This window comes from Chrysemys picta, chromosome 7 (genome assembly GCF_011386835.1).
Source record: "Chrysemys picta bellii isolate R12L10 chromosome 7, ASM1138683v2, whole genome shotgun sequence".
Taxonomy (NCBI): Eukaryota; Metazoa; Chordata; order Testudines; family Emydidae; genus Chrysemys; species Chrysemys picta.
Window position 1 is genome coordinate 41,995,313 of NC_088797.1, and position 19,700 is coordinate 42,015,012.

At 40.3% G+C, this 19,700-nt stretch overlaps 1 protein-coding gene across 4 annotated transcripts in view; it reads right to left on the reverse strand.

The window, feature by feature from the left end:
• The window catches only part of IARS1 (isoleucyl-tRNA synthetase 1), a 237,148-nt gene that overhangs the window by 55,872 nt on the left and 161,576 nt on the right, over positions 1-19,700 (reverse strand). For all 4 annotated transcript variants that reach the window (XM_065551253.1, XM_065551252.1, XM_065551255.1 and 1 more), the window contains exons 20-21: positions 19,004-19,151; positions 12,218-12,338 (exon numbers count right to left, since the gene is read on the reverse strand). In XM_065551253.1, the coding sequence (XP_065407325.1) occupies positions 12,218-12,338; positions 19,004-19,151 (269 nt within the window). The remainder of the gene's footprint in view (positions 1-12,217; positions 12,339-19,003; positions 19,152-19,700) is intronic.

A 19,700-nucleotide genomic window follows, 5' to 3' on the forward strand; every position in this document is an offset into this window, starting at 1 on the left:
TCACTTAAAGAATCACACAGTAATATAAAGCCTTGACAATTTAACACTCATGACTTTACAGAAGCAAATACCTTCATAAGATTAAAAAATGGATTAGGCACACTAGTATTACTAGAATCTGAACTTAAACTATATCATAAAATTAAAATTACAAACATAATCAATTCTCATGCTTAAGCATGTCACCAGCTGAAGGTCAGAAATAAATTGTCACCCATAGTCTAGTACTGCACAGAGGTGCATTATGGCCGTTTTATGCCTTAATCTGAAGCATACTGGAAGAAGATAATGGACAAGATGGGCCATTGATCTATTATGGTTTGGCAATTCCTAAATTTGAACATACTGCTAAAAGAAACAGCTGAGTACTTAAATTCACCAAAAATTGTGGGAGAAACATGAATGGAGATGTAATTACCCAATTCAGGAACCATTTTAATTTTTATTGCAACTTTTTTAAACTTTTTTTCCCTGGGAGAGTTTCTTGTACAGTTCTTCTAAATAATAGAGTAGACTAAAGGCTATAAAGTCATTCATGCAAACAGATTTTATTTTATCTCATGAATAATATTAACAAAATAAAAAGCTAGGCACAGCCATTTTCTTAGGTTCTGTGTAATTCAAATGCATGAAGAACTGCTAACACAAATAAGAGGTTCGCACAAACATCAAAGTCCAACCAAAGGGAAACATGACCTTAATTACTCAAATGTTTTTAATGCACAAAAAATTGTTTTCTAGAAAGGTTAGATAAACTAGTCCTTATAAACAAAAGTTACTAACTTGCAGACAGCTTGGTTAAAAATAAGGAGCTGCTATGAATAGCATAGTCTTTTGCTTCTGGCATTTATTTTAGTACTCAAACAGCTATTGAATTATACACCTTTCCTTTGAGAGTTCCTCAGCACACGTTTTACAACTGCATTTCACAAGCTAGTAATATCTTTCAAAGGCCTGGTCTACACTAGGAGTTTATCTCGAATTTAGCAGCGTTAAACCGAATTAACCCTGCACCTGTTCACACAACGAAGCCCTTTACTTCGATATAAAGGGCTCTTAATATCGGTATCTGTACTCCTCCCCCGACGAGGGGAGTAGCACTGAAATCGGTATTGCCATTTCGGATTAGGGTTAGTGTGGCCGCAATTCAACGGTATTGGCCTCCGGGAGCTATCCCACAGTGCACCATTGTGACCTCTCTGGACAGCAATCTGAACTCGGATGCACTGGCCAGGTAGACAAGAAAAGCCCCGCGAACTTTTGAATTACATTTCCTGTTTACCCAGCGTACAGAGCACAGGTGACCATGCAGAGCTCATCAGCACAGGTAACCATGCAATCCGAGAATCGAAAAAGAGCACCAGCATGGACCGTACGGGAGGTACTGGATCTGATCGCTATATGGGGAGAGGATTCAGTGCTAGCAGAACTAGGTTCCAAAAGACGAAATGCCAAAACATTTGAAAAAAATCTCCAAGGGCATGATGGAGAGAGGCCACAATAGGGACTCACTACGGTGCCGCGTGAGAGTTAAGGAGCTCAGACAAGCCTATCAAAAAACAAAGGAGGCAAACGGTTGCTCCGGATCACAGCCGCAGACATGCTGCTTCTACGCTGAGCTGCATGCAATTCTAGGGGGGGCCACCATCACTACCCCACCTCTGACCATGGAGGGGGGGGGGGGAGTTGGGGGGGAGCGGGGAGGAAATCTTCCCTGATACCAGCCACGTGGTGGGGGGAGGGATAAAGCGATCACCCCAGAGAATTGGATGGGGGGGGGGGGGAGTTTGGTTTCTGCTGTTGCACGTTAACAGGAAAACCGCAGCACTCAAGGGGCTTTGCTTGGTATGTGGGAAAGGAGGGCGCTGCTTGTAGGAAAGCTGCAGAAGCTGAAAGACAATGGCTTACCATTGCCGCGTGTAAGCCGAATTCTGTTGTCTGGACCGGCGTCTGTGCTCTCTAACACCAAAGCCGCAGGCACTCAATATTAAAAGATGCAAAATGCGACCTTGTACCGAAATCACATGTGCTATGGAATGTGAATAGTGTTGTTCACCGTGAAAGAGTATAAGAATTGGTCTGTAAAATGCATCTTTTTAAATACTTCTCTCCCTTTTTCCCCTCCCTCCCGCAGCTGCAAATTTTTCAAGCCTCCCTCCTCCGTCCCAAAGGCTATCTCAGATAAGGTGTCGAAAAAAAGAGGATGCGAGACTAAATGTTCTCGGAAATCATGGAATCCACCCGCAATGAAAGAGCTCATCTGAATGAGTGGAAGGACACGGTATCAAAGTACAGGAAAGATGCCAGTGAACGTGAGGACAGGAGGGACGCTCAAGATGAGAGGTGGCAGGCTGCAACGCTGGGGCTGCTGTGTGATCAAACGGACATGCTCTGGTATCTGGTGGAGCTTCAGGAACGGCAGCAGGAGCACAGAGTGCCGCTGCAGCCGCTGTATAACCTCCCTCCCCCCCCACCATGCTCCATACCCTCCCAATCCACCCGAGTGGACAGCCCAACCAAAAGGCTGTCATTACTTTGAACTTTTTTAGTGGCCTTTCCCTTTCCTTTTCCTTCCCTCCTATCCTCCTCCCAAACCTCACCCGGGCTACCTTCTCAGTTCTCTCCCTCTTTTTATAATCAATTAATAAACAATGCATGATTTTTAAACTATAGTGACTTTATTTCCTTTGAAAGCAAGCTGGGATCGAAGGAGGAGGGTGGGTTGCTTACAGAGAACGAGTCAAGCAAGGGGGTGGGTTTTCATCAAGGAAAAACAAAACAGAAGATTCACACGGTAGCCTGGCCAGTCATGAAACTGGTTTTCAAAGCTTCTCTGATGCGCAGCGCTTCCTGGTGTGCTCTTCTAATCGCCCTGCTGTCTGGCTGCGCGTAATCAGTGGCTAGGCGATTTGTCTCAGCCTCCCACCCTGCCATAAAGATCTCCCCCTTACTTTCAAAGAGATTGTGGAGCACACAGCAAGCAGAAATAACAATGGGAATACTGGTTTGGTTGAGGTCTGAGCGAGTCAGTAAAGATCGCCAGCGACCTTTTAAACGTCCAAATGCACATTCTACCACCATTCTGCACTTGCTCAGCCTGTAGGTTGAACAGCTCCTGACTACTGTCCAGGCTGCCTGTGTATGGCTTCATGAGCCATGACATTAAGGGGTAGGCTGGGTCCCCAAGGATAACTATAGGCATTTCAACATCCCCAACGGTTATTTTCTGGTCCGGGAAGTAAGTCCCTTGCTGCAGCCCTTTAAACAGAGTAGTGTTCCTGAAGACGCGAGCATCATGAACCCTTCCCGGCCAGCCCACGTTGATGTTGGTGAAACGTCCCTTGTGATCCACCAGTGCTTGCAGCACCATTGAAAAGTACCCCTTGCGGTTTATGTACTGGCTGCCCTGGTGCTCCAGTGCCAAGATAGGGATATGGATTCCATCTATCGCCCCACCACAGTTAGGGAATCCCATTGCAGCAAAGCCATCCACTATGACCTGCACATTTCCCAGAGTCACTACCTTTGGTAGCAGTAGCTCAGTGATTGCTTTGGCTACTAGCATCACAGCAGCCCCCACAGTAGATTTGCCCACTCCAAATTGATTCCCGATTGATCGGTAGCTGTCTGGTGTTGCAAGCTTCCACAGGGCTATCGCCACTCGCTTCTCAACTGTGAGGGCTGCTCTCATCTTGGTATTCTGGCACTTCAGGGCAGGAAAGCAAGTCACAAAGTTCCATGAAAGTGCCCTTACGCATGCGAAAGTTTCACAGCCACTGGGAATTGTCCCACACCTGCAACACTATGCGGTCCCACCAGTCTGTGCTTGTTTCCCAGGCCCAGAATTGGCATTCCACGGCATGAACCTGCCCCATTAACAGAATGATCTCCAAAGTGCCAGGGCCCGCGGTTTGATAGAATTCCATGTCCATGTCCTCATCACTCTCGTCGCCGCGCTGCCGTAGCCTACTCCTCGTCGCCAGGTTTTGCAGGTTCTGGTTCAGCATAAACTGCATGATAATGCGCAAGGTGTTTACAATGTTCATGACTGCTGTCTTGAGCTGAGCGGGCTCCATGCTTGCCGCAGTATGGCGTCTGCACTGTTCATCCAGGAAAAAGGCGCGAAACAGTTGTCTGCCATTGCTTTCCAGGAGGGAGGGAAGGATGTACCCAGAAACACCAACGACAATGTTTTTGGCCGCATCAGGCATTGGGATCTCAACCCAGAATTCCAATGGGTGGGATAGCTATGGGATAGCTACCCACAGTGCAACGCTCCAGAAATCGACACTAGCCCCAGTACATGGATGCACACCGCCGAATTAATGTGCTTAGTGTGGCCACATATATTCGACTTTATACAATCTGTTTTCAAAAACCGGTTTCTGTAAAATCGGGATAATCCCGTAGTGTAAACATACTCAAAGACAGAGCACTAGATATTTCAACTTAAAAAGGAAACTTTCTGGAGTCATGTGTCAAGTAAAATAAAAACTATTTATGGGGTTTTATGTTCTGATAGAGACCCCACTACTAACCCTGCTTGAAAAGTAACTACGATGCACAAGAAAAGCTTGCCAACGTACTTACATATTTTACAGTGAGATATTTGTTTGTTTTGAAACTACATTTCATTCACTTTTAATAGTCTAGAATCTCCAGTTATAACCTGTACAATGATATTATACTTTGAGCTGACAGAAGGGAAAAAAAGAAAGACACTAAGTCAGTGGTTCCCAAACTGTGAGACATACTCCCCTAGGGGGTGCAGAGAAACTTTTGGAGGTCGGTGCATGGCAGAGCATGGGCCAGTCCCCAGAGGGGATGGGGAGGGAGCGCGACCCAGCCCTGCTCCAACCCCAGATCCACTCTGCCCTGTGCTCTGCCCCTAGCCCAGCTCCAGCCCCACTCCACTCCACCCCACCCCCAGCCCAGCTCAACCCTCATTCCCTCTCCACCCCAAGACCAGCTCTGCCTCTAGCCCAGCTCCTTCCCCATCCCCAGTTCTGTCCCCAGCTCTACCTTCAGCCCAACGCCTCTGCTGAGGAAGCCTTGGCTGTGCAGTAATGGAGGGGAGACGCGACAGATTCCATAAATGCAGGGGGGATGGAGGGGTGGAACGACGACAGGAGAAGTTTGGACACCACTGAACGAAGCCATTCTCTCAAGTTTAACCAGCATGAGAAACATCAATTTGTAACAGAACTAACAACTTCGGGTTTGTTTGGTTGTTTTTTTTGTTTTGTTTTTCAAATAGTGGCCATTCATCTCCATTTTTCCAGTTCTGCACCTCTAATGAGCAGAGATGGGCGGGGGGGGGGGGGAAATCTATGCTTAAAGAAAGAGTTTAGATTGTGAAACAAATCAACAAAAATCCAGTAAATACAAAACTGAAACCAATTCTCTCTCTACTGCGAATGCTACTGTATTTCAACGTAAGCTTGTCCTAACTACTTATTTTCTATAATACTATACCTACTTATACCAGATTGGAAAAGTCTTCAGCAATTCTCTGGGTGGTTTTGTAGGAGAAACAGAGAGAACCCAATGGAATATTCCTTTCTACAATATAGTGATAAGGTATTGGGAGCTGAGCTATGGAAGTAGCATTTGAAATTGTGCTCTTTGACGGGTAAATTCTTTTTATTATTTGCTTTGTAGCTTTTTTAAGACATCAGACGCAAGCATTAATGCTTGTCTGTGACATTTACGTTGCTGTTGTGGCTTGCCAGACTATACCTGAATACCAGCAAATTCACATTTTGGATTTTAAAAACCAACCTATTTTTAGCCACTGACTCACTGCTTGCTTGCTAGCTACAGTAAATTAAAATGATGGAGCATGAACTACAGGGCAATGGTACACCCAGTATCCAACTAAACAGTAAAATGATTAAGTATGCATCGATTGTACATTTGTAACAGATTATATTAACTATGCTTCAACCAAAAATGTTTCAGCTAGCTATTAAATACATACTACTACATATTAAATGCACCCACTTATGAATCAGAGGTCTCTGTGTAAATGGTAGAGGGAGCTAATAAACAATTCAACCCATTAGTAAGCTGAAAGGCTCAGACGAGCTAACCTTGATTATCCCCCAAACTCCTCTGGACTGTGACACGGATGGAAGATCAAGGGTATTGTATGAAGTCCCTTGGTCGCTGGCCCTCCTTTTAGGTTGTTAACCGGTCAAAGTGGGGAGAGGCACTGTAAGGTGCTCCCTGTTATAAAGGTCAATGAGGGAGAGAATCACAGATACTCCCTGTAGGAGGATTAAGGAAAGTGTGTTGAAAGCCTTTAACCGGGAAATTGTGGAAGGGACACTTCCACCAAAGTAATGTGTTAAGAGTCCAGGAGACTAAATTAAATAATGATACAAAGAAATGGTCAAATGAGTATGTCTCAAAGGACCGAAAGAAGGAACCTCTATTTATCAAACGATAACAAAAGCTTAGTTGCTCACAAAGGCATTGTAGCTATGTATTTCGTAAACCATCGGAGAGTTCCTGGAACCTGCCAAACCTTCGATCACTCATTGGTAATCTTTCTACCTCCATGTCAGGTAGGTAGAAAGATTTATGTAAAATGTGTGTGTGAAATAAATAAAAGATAAAATTTATCTTTTAAAAGGATTCCATAAAAATATGTTTGCCTTAATGATTTTTTTAAAAGTAAATTAAAGTCAAGGGTGTTTAGGCATATATACCTCTGTGCCTTTAAATTGTAGCTCTGCTAGAGTGATTTCTTTAGTCAAAGCTGACAGAAATCAGTAAAAAATCAAGTTCTTAGGCCAGCAGCCAATCTGCTGCTGTATATAAAAAAGGGGAGCAACTTCCCTGGTCTGTATCTGTTTAAAACAAAATAAAAACCGACCAGGCAAATGCTTTGCATTTACATTCAGCTTAATGAAATTAAAATTGGTATTCCATACAGCCAAGTTATAATATTTATTTCAAATAAACTGTCATATAGGGACATTTAATTTAGCATTCTTCAAAAATATCAGTAAGATATAAGGTAACCTTAAAACAAGGATATGCCTAATATAAATGCAAGGGGTAAAGTGAACACTGCTCATTACTCTTCTAACCTGTAACATATGACAGCATGGAGAAAGGAAAAGGATCAAAAGTAAAACCCTTACGTAAATTAAAGTATTATGTGTGTATATATATATTCTGTTGCTGCACAACTGCATTAACTAATTTACCATACCTACAAAATTTGTTTGGTTTAAAGTTTTGTTTGTTAAAGAATATATTCTTAATGTAGCTAATTGGCTATTGTGTGTTATCCCAAATATTGGTATCAAGTTAATGATGATTCTGGACACACCATGGCTGTGGTAAAGGAAATCAGCAATGTATAACTTTTTTGCTTTCTACAGAAATCATTTTTAAGGATGTACTAAAGCTTTACTGAAGCCTCTATCAAAAAAAAAAAAAAAATATATATATATATATATATATATATATATATAAATAAATACATAAATAAATGTAGCAGCCTCTATTTCACACAACATAGCAGTGATGATTATTATTACAGGTCTCAATTCACCGTTTTAGTAAAAGTGTCTAAACTCACTCCTTATAAAATGTTTATAATTTCCTTTTATTTTATCTAGGTAATTAAAGCATGCGTTGTTGTTATTTTTTGTTAAATCATTATTGTTTGTTTGTTTTTAACAGCCAGAAGTGTCTCCCCTGAACATTCATAGCCTAATTAAACTATTTTTATAGGCAAGTTAAGGTGTAATTTAGCTAAAAGAAGGTTAACTCAAGTAGTTTTTCTAGGTATTATTTATTCTGTTTAAAAATGGGTAAGTTTTCAGTGACCATCTGCCTTATTGGTCAATGTTGGTGTCAACTAAGTACTGATTAATTAATAGTTTTAACCCTTAGGTTTTCTGGACCCGCCCTAAACAGCAATGTCTAATTCATTGTATAGTAGTTTATCTATTTAAACCTTTGTAAGGTATTGTATATTATATGCTTATACATAACGATGTTGAGATTATTTGTCTCTGGTTATATGTTTTATTTCACTTAACCACTTTTTTTTTTTTAATTTGGGGGTTTTATTTTGTTGTTGTTGCAACAAAAACATTTTTTGCATGCAAAAGTATGAAAGAACAACAACATTAAACCTTTTTATACCACCACATTATTTCATTGTAATAATTAGGATATAACTATCATTCGTGTATTATAATATACTAATTTTTTTTTGCAAGTGTCAGTCATAAATATGATATGTTTGGTTAAACATTAAAATTAACAATAAGCTTAAAAAAAGTTTAACCAACAATTTCATTATAAAACATTTTTTTATTGATTAAAATTTTGTTTAACTTGGTTAATTTTAATTTGGCATTTGTTAAGCAATGTGGCCAGTTGTTTGGTACTACCCAGTTTAAAATTCGTAAGTGCATTAAAAACAAACAATATTATGCAGCGTTGATGGCTATATTATAGCTACAACAATATATACTGTTTGGTTACCTGTGATCCTGGCTTTGGTGGAACTCTAGGCGAATGCAGCAGCTTCTCGACAAACTTGGGGGAGATTAGTTTCAGGGCCTAGGCATTTGGATTGGAGGGTCTCCACTGCCATCAGGAGTGCCAGACATGGGGTCTGGATATGGAGTGTGTGCCTAGAGACTCAGACCCAGAGAGAAAGTGCCTATACTCTGTGTAGCTCCAGGAAGTCAAGAGCATGCAGGAACCAAGTTTTGGTTCAGCACAGCACCCTGGTGAGCAACTAGGAGTGAGAGTATTCATTGGGTGTCAATAAAACATTTACCACAATATTACTTTTACCAAGGTATAAACTGGGAAATACTACAATAAGTTAAATTACTGCAGGTGGTAAAAATGGCTCCCGCTCTAACAGTGGCAACCGTTTGTTTTTAAAGCACTAGCAGTTATACAAGTTATTCCCATTTTTTCTAAAAATGTGACATTTTAGTTCACACAAATAAGATGGAACCAGACTGATCTACTTTTTAAGATCAGAGCACTTGCATGATTTTCTCCCTTTAAAAAAAAAAAAAAAGTTGAAGCTATTTCAAATATTTCCAGTGACCGAGTTTGCTCTAAGTCACTGAAAAAAACACCACCACATTTTAATGAACTTGTTTGCGCCACTTCTAAACAGGTCCGTAGGAGTGCTCCCATGTCAAGAGACTTTCAGTCAACTTTCTTCTTACCCTATAAACTTTTCATAACTCTTTCTAGGCTCCAATCACCCAGAAGTTGGAGTGTTCTTATTCTCTTCCCTTTCCTCCAATGCCACCCAATTTAAGTATGACACAAAATAGGGACAACCGTCATTGAATCAAATTTAGCCTAGATGCTGGCTACCTAAACTGCTGGTTAAAAATGTGGACAGATTCAGCTGTTATCAAGGGGTTAAATGGTGCTTTAGGACTACAAGTAGATACTGTACTGTAGGTGGCCAACTGATATGAAATTTAGCTATATTCTGAATACAGAAATTGCCAAAAGAGAAATAAAGCTGAAGTGCAGTGAATTACCTTTTCATTCAGTGCAGTATTTCGTGCCCTTTTAAAATGTTTCACACACACACATAAAATAGCCTCTTATGTTGTTCAACACAGTTTTTTTAAGTACAAGGATTCCATTGTAATTGGTTTGATTTTGGTTCCTCTGTGTTCAGTTATTCTTATCCAGGTAGTTAGTTAGATCTTTAGCACAGTAACTATGACGTCACGGGCATTTATTGCCAAGAGTGACCACTGTGACATACATCAAGTTTAGTTCCAGTCACTCTTCAACTATAAATGCTACTATGTCTATTTGTTCATTATTTTTGAAGTCTCACCTCTTTGATCTAATTGATTATATAAAAGTATAAATGTGAAAATTCATCAAAAAAACAAGCTGATATTAATTTTTTGAAAAGTACAGCAGATTATGACAAGGTAAAGCTGGTGAAATCCAGTAATGTATTTGCAAATTAAATGGATTCAGATGTTTTATGCAGAAGTATAAGTAAAAATATTGCTTTCATCAACATTCACCTCAACATGAGATGTGATACTCATTAGGGGAATGTAACATACTTTCATCCAGCCTAAAAATAAACATTAGCATCTAACATCAATATATTGCTACAGCAGAGCAGCTTCTTGACTTCCTTTTTCTTATGTTTTTCTTTTAAGTGAAAGTTTTTCTTCTTCTTAGCAAAATACACACTTTTCTTTTTTATAAAGCCAGTCAATAACATCTCTCTCATTCTTTGTTAGATTTTTTTTCCCCCATTAAGAACCCAAGGTGGAGAGATCTGACGCATAAGAAGAGATCTCTTCCCCGCATTTTTCTATCAACACTCTTCTCTTTAGAACTCTAACCAATTCCTATTCAATGTGTGCACAAATACGATACCATATAAAGAAAAAAAAACTTACTTTTCCACTCTTCTCCCAGATATCTGCATTCTTTCCTCTACAAATCAAGGAAAGGATGGCCCTAGGGGGTCTTTCCTCTTTTTTAACCTGATACGTACTCAGAGCTCTGAAACATGAGGCTTGTTCCCATTCTGGTCACAATTTCAGAACTTGATATTCAACCAATAAGCCTATTTCATCATGGCAATGATGAAAGAATCGCTTTACCATGGCAAAGGGAACAAATTCATTAGAGCTGTCCTCGTGGCAGTCAAGGTTCCACCAGAGGGAGTTCACGAAGCTATAGAAGCAGAGGAAAGCCTCTGCAGAGTTTTACAACAAATTTCTAATAAATGGAATAGTTGTGTACCAGATTCCCTCAAGTGCAATTTGTGCCACACCCTAAACATCTTTACTGCTACCATAAGCTGAATTAATTCAGTGAACAGCTCCGATAACTGCAGCCTCAATAATTCAGTGCAGGATTTCTAGAATACTTTCTTGGACAACTGAAGAATTCATAGGCTTCCAAGCTATGCTAAAGTTCTTGGGATTTAACAAGTGCTATGATGGTGAAAGCCAACCTCCTTTGCAAATATCTCTGAGGGCTTGTCTACACTGACCCACAGTTTGGACTAAAGGGCTGCCAATAGTAGTATTCAACAAAGCGCAATACTGTAACTTCTGCGTGTGAACGCTGTGGGCACAAACTGAAATATTCCTAGTTCGCATTAATGGAATCCTCTTCAAACAAGACAATATTTAATAGGAATTAGGAATCTTTTAGTCTGAGCCCACAGCGCAGCACTTTGGTGTGCACTGCTATTCACAACTCTGTAGTCCCAACTACAGGGCAGTGTAGACATAGCCTAAGTGTCCAGTGCCCTTTAAAATATGCTTTGACTCACGGGCATATAGTTCATTGCACCAGACTACTTGCTTCAGTGGGTTCCTGCACCTTCCTCCTACATTTAAATGGCACACCAATACAACATGAGCATATGAAGAGATGTGACAGCATGAAACAGATATTTTATATAAATAAGCCATAAAAATGATAAATAGTATATTTTTAATGTGTTCATGGTGCTGTGATTTAAGAAGCAACTAGAGAAATCCATTCTCTTCAACATATCCAAGAGGGTTACTGACCTCAGAAACAATGTCAAGCGATTTGCCCAGTGTGGGATGAAATTTACCCAATATGGTTATTTCTCAAGATTATTTTATCTGGCTGAAATTATCTTTTACCATTTTGATCTTCCTCACAACTCTCAATTTTTTGGGGGAGGAGGAGGAACGCATTTTTGTTTAAGACTGTCGTTCAATCACTACTTCCAGATTCATTAGTATTTCATAATAGGTTTGTTAATTGCCCGAAATCTCTGAAAGGTTCTATTGCTCCAGGTAAACTCAATAAACTTTTATTACTGAGCCCAGATGGGCGAGTTCAACAGCACTGTGAAATGAATGTGAGTATTTCAAAAACTGTGGTCATCTTACAGACTTCATTGTGGGAGAAGTTACTCCAGGTTGAAGGCCACGGTATCACCAGAACTAAGTTCTTATAACAGCAAGAATTGCATGTACATCAATTAAATTAATATTCTGTAGCTGCACATTTCCCTGTGTTATTGTTTTAAGATTTTTTTGCCCCTTTCATGCAGTCTGATCTGAAATCTGAAAATCCCTGGATAAATGCATCCTTTCTGCAAGCCCCTCCCTAGTCACCAGTCAGTGAAAATTACTCAAATGAAATCTTTTTCTGAACTGAAACAAAAAGCAAAAGATGCACATACCTGCCATTTCGGCCTTGAAGAACTGAATGAGTGACTGTGTGAAGGAAAGAATCCATTTATCCATGATGTTGTTGCTCTCCTTCATCGTGTTCTCATTGTACAGGAATTCCTTTCCATCTTCCTATAAACATCATTGGAAAAATGAATAGTAGTATAGCGTGTCAATGCTTGAACACATTAAATCCTATAAAATAACATCTATCATCAGATCTCAAAGCGCTTCACAATCTTTTAATGTGTTTATCTCACAACATCTCTGAGAGTTAGGTCAGTGCCATTTTAACCTCATTTTACAGATGGGGAACTGAGACAGAGACTAAGGGTATGTCTACACTACCCGCCAGATCGGCGGGCAGCGATCAATCCAGTGGGGGTCGATTTATGTCATCTAGACACGATAAATCGACCCCCGAGCACTCTTCCGTCGACTCCTGTACTCCACCGCCGCGAGAGGCGCAGGCAGAGTCGACAGGGGAGCGGGAGCAGTCGACTCACTGCAGAGTATACACCACGGTAAGTCGATCTAAGTACGTCAACTTCAGCTACGTTATTCACGTAGCTGAAGTTGCGTAACTTAGATCGATCCCGCCCCCCACTGTAGACCAGGCCTTGGTGTCTTGCCCAAGATCACAGTCTGTGGTGAAGCAGGGAACTGAATCCAAGTCTCCCATGACCATCCTACCTTAAAAGCCCATTTGTTATCCATTGAAAAAAGCCTCCTGTCCAGGCTCTTCTCCATTACATTGGTTAGTAAGAGTACTCAGTGTCAGATACACATTTGTTCTTGGGACACATTAACAGAAAAAGCCAAGATAAACTGACTTGCACTGATCCCGGTTTCATTACACAACAATGTAAACTACAAAAGGGATCAGTTTTTTGTATTTATTAGAATACAGAAATAGTAGTACAGTACACAAAGGAATTCAATAATCCCATGTTTTACACCTTTTACATGTAGTCTAATCACAATTTATAAACACAGGCTAATGATACTGATTTTACATCCCCTTCATCCAGCTGGAATCCAAAGCATGTAACAAACTTTACTGACTCTGAGTGTGTGTGTGTGTGTGTGTGTTAAAATATACATAAGTGAAAATTATATAGATAGATATAGGACATGTACACCTCTACCCCGATATAACGCTGTCCTCGGGAGCCAAACAATCTTACCACGTTATAGGTGAGACCACGTTGTATCGAACTTGCTTTGATCCGCCGAAGCACACAGCCCCCTGTAGCGCTGCTTTACCGCGTTATATCCAAATTCATGTTCTATCGGGTTGCGTTATATTGGGGTAGAGATGTATATAAATAACTTTCATTTTGAAATGCAGCAGTTGTTCAACAGCACACCCAAAAGAATTGTTAAGGGTAGGTGGAAAGGATAGCAAACCCAACTGGAACTGCCGGAGGAATTTTAGGCAGGCATCATGTCATTACTGTACATATTTAGCATTTCATGAGAGGCAGCACTGTCCACTGCCCCTGAACATTGGACTCTAATGTATTATACACTGCAAAAGAGAAGGTGGGAAAAGGCTAGAAGTATATGTGCTAAATTGGTAATCTATCCATTCACTTTGCTCTTTCAGGGAGGGAGGGAGAATATCACATTGACTTCTAACTGCGCAGCTTTTAAACAATGATCAGTGGAGATCCCTACTGAATCCCCTATACCACTCCCTACAAGTTTTCCCTAAAGGCCTGCTATCCCTGTTGTGAGGATTTTCATTCTTGAAAAATCTAATTTAAAAAAAAAAAATCAGTTTGAGAGGGTTAGGTCTGAAGACAAGGAAAAAATGGACAAGAATGTGTTGCACTAATTTTCAGGCACACTTATCCAACCATAGAATTAGCAAGAGACATGGTAAGACACATGTGTTTTTATGTGACCTTTAAGCAAGTGCATCTTGTTTAGAAAATATGAAATAGGAAGTCTTCTGTTATTTGTTGAAAGTAATTACAGTAGGCTTCCTAATAATAAGAACTGTTCTTTCCAAATGCCACTGAAATACATTTCTTCTATATAGGAGGCTTGCCTTTGTCACAAGGTTTCTTGTAATGGTATAGTAAAGAAATAGTATCTCACGTACAGCATCTTCCATCCAAAAAGATCCCAAACTGCTTTGCAAACTTAAAACAATTATCTACATGAAATACACGGATTAACATACCTGTCTTCACAGATCCAGTTATCACCCCAAACACACCAAGAAATCTTAGCTACAGCCAGGTACTCAGATACCATAGAATATGCTCTGAGGAGAAAGTCCATGATGTACACCTTAACATGCTTAAAAGCACCGTCACCAAACAAGGACACTCCACCAGAGAAGCAGATTGTATCAAGGAACGGGCCACACAAATAATCCAAAAGAACCTGCTTCAATACATAAATAAAACTCCATCACCACTAGCTGTTACCTACCACCCCACACTGGAAACCCATACTGGGTATCAAACAATTACAACCCATACTTGATAGGGAGCACACCCTGAAAGAAATCTTTCCTGAACGCTCTCTTCTGGCCTTTAAACAACCTCATCATCAGAAGCATAGAATCATCGAATATCAGGGTTGGAAGGGACCTTAGGAGGTCATCTAGTCCAACCCCCTGCTCAAAGTAGGACCAATCCCCAGACAGATTTTTGCCCCAGATCCTTAAGTGGCTCCCTCAAGGATTAAACTCAACTCTGGGTTTAGCAGGCCAATGCTCAAACCGCTGAGTTATCCCTCCCCCCGACCCCAACAGGCTCCCCACAGACCAGGGCACACCAACTCAAAGCAACACCAGACCCTGCCAGAAGAACAGATGCAAAACCTGCAGACATCTCTCCACTGCTGATGATCAACACCCCCCCACAACACACCTTTCAAGATCCAGAGATCCTACACATACTTATCACTGCATGTGGTGCACTGGACGAGGTACACAAAATGCCCCAATAATAACAATGTGGGTGAAACCAGACAATCACTATGCTCTCGAATGAAGTCTCACAGAAAAATAAGACAAAAACACCATATCACCTGTGGGGAAACAATTGTCACTCTAGGTCTGACCTCTCAGTCCTCATCCTCAAAGAAATCCTGTACTATACCTTCACAAGACAAGCCTGGGACCTTAATTTTATCATTTTGCTAGACACTAAAAATCATGGACTGAACAGAGTCACTGGATGTATGGCTTATTACAACTATCTGTAACCCACTTACCGGTAATCCCCTGCTCCTGGCTTTCCCCCCCTCCTCCCTTTTCCCCCTATGACTGCTGGGATATTAATGGGCCACTGTCCCTTGAAATATGTGTTAACTACTTACTCTAAATAATCTGTTCCACCTTGTATTCAGAATGTTACAGCTGAATACATTACCTCACCCACCTTTTCTCTCTCGCAAACTTAAAGCAATATTGTGTGGCCACAGTCCCAACCTATACCATATCAAGGCTGTTAAAGGCTGGAAAGCAAAAGCCATTAGAATTTAAGTCAGTACACCACATCTGGCCATAGGCCTCTCTACATTGCAATTAAAAACCCACGGTTGGCCTGTCCCAGCTGACTCAGGCTAAGGGGCTGATTAATTGCAGTGTAAAAGTTCAGGCCTGGGACCCCAGAGCCCGTGCTCCATCCTGAGTCCAAACATCTACACTGCAATTAAATAGCCCCTTCGCCCGAGCCCCACAAGCCTGAGTCAATGGTGCGGGCCAGCCGCGGGTGTCTAATTGTAATGTAGGCATACCCTCAGTTGAGGAGCTCATCTTTGAACTGGGATTCTTCCACTGATTGCCCAGACAAGTGAAACTACATATGGATCTCTTTGTCCACTATTCATGCAACCACCTCTGTGGTGCAAAGTGCAAGCTGCTTAATAGTGCACAACAAGATTACACAACAACTCAGGGTGGGGAAAGTGAACAATAATTTACCCAACTGTAACTGCAATGGCAATTTTAAGGGGCAGAATGTAATTACCAGATTTCAGCCAGGACACTGGGATTAGGTATTTCTCTCTTACAGGAAGTATAATGAAATTAACAAGTGGCCAGAGCCTCTATATTAGGTCTTACCCAAAAAATAACACCTTCAGCAGCATATTATCTTCTAATTCTATGCTGAGGTATTGTTTCATTACTGACTCATAAAGAAAAATTACATTTGCTGAATCAAAAAATTATTTGCTGAAGGGTCCAGGTTTTCCACATACGTCTCCTAACCCCAGCTCTGCTGATCTTGCAAAAATCTAATGGGATGACAGCACAAAATGGTTGGCTGCAAAGCTCATTTCAGCTAATTCCATGGTCACAGGTGAAAAAAAAAAATTGAATGTTTTTAGGGAACATGAGAAATTTCTTATGAAGGCTGTGAGGATCCTCAGAAAAGCCTCGTTAATTATAAGGTAGTTACCAAACTTTCCTTGAAAAGATTACTACTAAAAAGGTAAAACCATTTGCACAACTATTTACTGAAGTCTGCTGCCATTATCACTTCAAATGGCAGTCTTCCAAAGTGATTATTAATAGTGGCTACCATAATTTCAAGAGTACTACAAGGTCTGAACTTTTTGCTTAGTTTTTGCTTAGTTTCCAGCCTATTGGAAATGTCTGCACTAATAAGTGGTAACTTGTTATATGATGACTTTGTTGAAAGGAAGAAATTGCTTTCAAAGGATCCCACACTCCACATATGTAAAAATTTCAACATCTGGCAAAATAATAGTGTTGCTGAGGAAAGACATTTTGATCTTTTTTGTGGATTAACAGGAAGCGTTCAAAACACATATCACTTACTCCAGTGTCTTTCATTAGTTCTTGACATTTACTGGTTACATTCAAAGACCTATTGCAGATAGTAACTATTTTACAAAGATGCAATATAGGTTATACATGGTGCTGTCCTCTTCCTATTGCTAAGTGATTCATAGAATCATGGGACTGAAAGGGATCTTGAGAGGTCATTTAGTCCAGTCCCCCATACTTATGGCAGGACTAAGTATTATCAAGACCATCCTTGACAGGTCTTTGTCTAATCTGCTCTTAAAAATATCTCCATTGACAGAGATTCCACAACCTCCCTAGGCAATTTATTCCAGTGCTTAACCACCCTGAGAGTTAGGAATTTTTTCCTAATGTACAACCTAAACTGCCCTTGCTGCAATTTAAACCCATTGCTTCTTGTCCTATCCTCCTTTTCTGTACATGAATGTCTAGTATCAAGTATTCTTGACTACTAAATATTTTTATGCAAATCTACAGTGAATGCAGTTATCTTAGGTGGCATGTGTGACTTTTTTTAGGAATGATGAATTTCTTTATTCAGTATTACTGATTTACAGTATACTGGGCTAGATGAACCTTTGGTCTGACCCAGTATGAGAGTTCTTACAGTAATCCTGAGAAGATTAGACTACTCTCCGTAATTTTTTTTTATTATTTATTGGTGACTTCATTGATTTTTTTGGTACGTATGCTATCAAGAGTGCTTTTGAAGCTCTGAGAAATTATCACTCCAAACTTAAGTCAAAAGTCAGCAAGATGAGAGAGTCAAAGCTTCAAACCCTCCTTTCCTATTACCTAGTTGTGAGCTATGAAGCAAAACATGCCCTGGCGCTCAAGGAGGCAAGGATGGATTTGTGGCAGTTGCTGCCTTTAAACTAGAAAACATGTCCAGATTATTCAATTAGGGACAGATTTACAGGCTCGGTACGAGAACAAGGGTGCAAGACAGGGTATGGTGCAATTTCCAACACTGTTCAATTTCTTCAAAATAAGACCCTGACATCAAACCAACTCCTGATCCCAGAGTCCAATAGAAGCACTAGGATAATCTGGTGTACAGATGTGTTAGATTTACAGAAATAAAGAGCAACTAAATCAGTGGGAACTAACTTTCGCTTTTAGGTGTTAACTCTGGTGTCCTCAGTAGTTAGCGTTTGGTTGGTGAACTTACTCCTCGTCGAAATGTGATGCTAGCAACATTGATCTGATTTGAAGCCAGGCTTAAAACGAACACGTACTACAGAAGGTTCACTCCACAGCTCAATTTTTCTATTTCAGTTCCAACACTATAACCTTGCTATAGCATAAAGTTTATTTCAAAACCAAATAAAAGCACCTTTGTACTGTAAGAAATGTTTATATCTTGAAAAGGAATAATATTTGTAAGAGCAAGAAAGCTAACATACTACAGACGTCCGTAAACTTCCACCTCCTTTATAACATCATAAACCTACACAGTGCTTTACAGACAACTAAAAATGATGTTTACAATGTAATTTATGACAGGGATGTAGCCAAGCCATAAGGAGTGGGAAGAATAGGACTAAAGAGCTACAGCAGTAAGTTAACTCTGGCTGCTGATGTATGCAACTTGAGAGTTAACCTCATTTTTTATCCTTATCCTTCCTCTGTACCTTCTATTTTCCTTGATATACACATACATGCACTCATTATGGCTTAGAAAGGAAGATTAACGTTTGTAGCATTTGGGGCCTGATTCAAAATGAGTTGAAGTCAATGCAAATGACTTGTATTGACTTCAGTGAACTATGGCTCATGCTTTTGGAGCACAGGATGGAAGCATGGTGGACTGGGTCAGAGAACCATACTCCAGGCTTAAGGATCTTAGCAAGAGAAGGTATGGAGAAAATAAAAGAAGATTAAGGGGGTGGGGTTAGCTTTGTGGCAAGAGGGCATGTTATTAATATAACATAATCCACCAAGAAATAGTACCAGGTGTACAAACTAGTCTTTGCCTTCTCAGTGTCTCAAAACTTCATACCTTATGTTGCAGGATCACAATATTTTGAATGAGAAAGCGATACGCATTGTACCAGGGCAGGAAGACATCCTTCAACACATCTCTTACTCCTTCCTCCTTAAACCGCAAGTTTTCTGCTCTTACCACAGGAGAATTGATGAGGTACAGCCTGCAGAGAAACAGTGCAATAGGGTCAACTAGGAAGAAGTTTAATGACATTTCCCCTATGGTCTCTATTTCTCATATTAGAAAGCTTGTCATTCTAACAGAAAAAATTACATTCTCTAAAAGCTTACCTGCAAATACTTATCAAAATGTTTTACAAACCATAGCAAATTCCAAACATTGTGCCACAGTGTTAGAAAAACACTAGAGGGGATGGATTCACAGAAAAGAAAATCCATAAAAAGACAAAATTGTAAGTAGGTACAGCATGCTGAAAATATGAAGGTTTGTACCCTGGTCATATTCTTGTTCCAGCTAGAATACTACCAGTATTAACATGGTAGAACTCAAAAGGAAAATAGTCAGGACTAAGAACCAAATATGAATCAGAATACTAATATATCCTCTCCTTAAAGTCCATAAGGGAGAAGTGCTCTTGCTGTTGTGATTTATTCAAAAGCTGTCCTGATGCTGAGGAGTGATCCAATCAGCTCAGCAGGAAGGAAGGCCACTCCTTTTTCAGAATCGCTCCTGCTTGCACCTGGAATCCAAG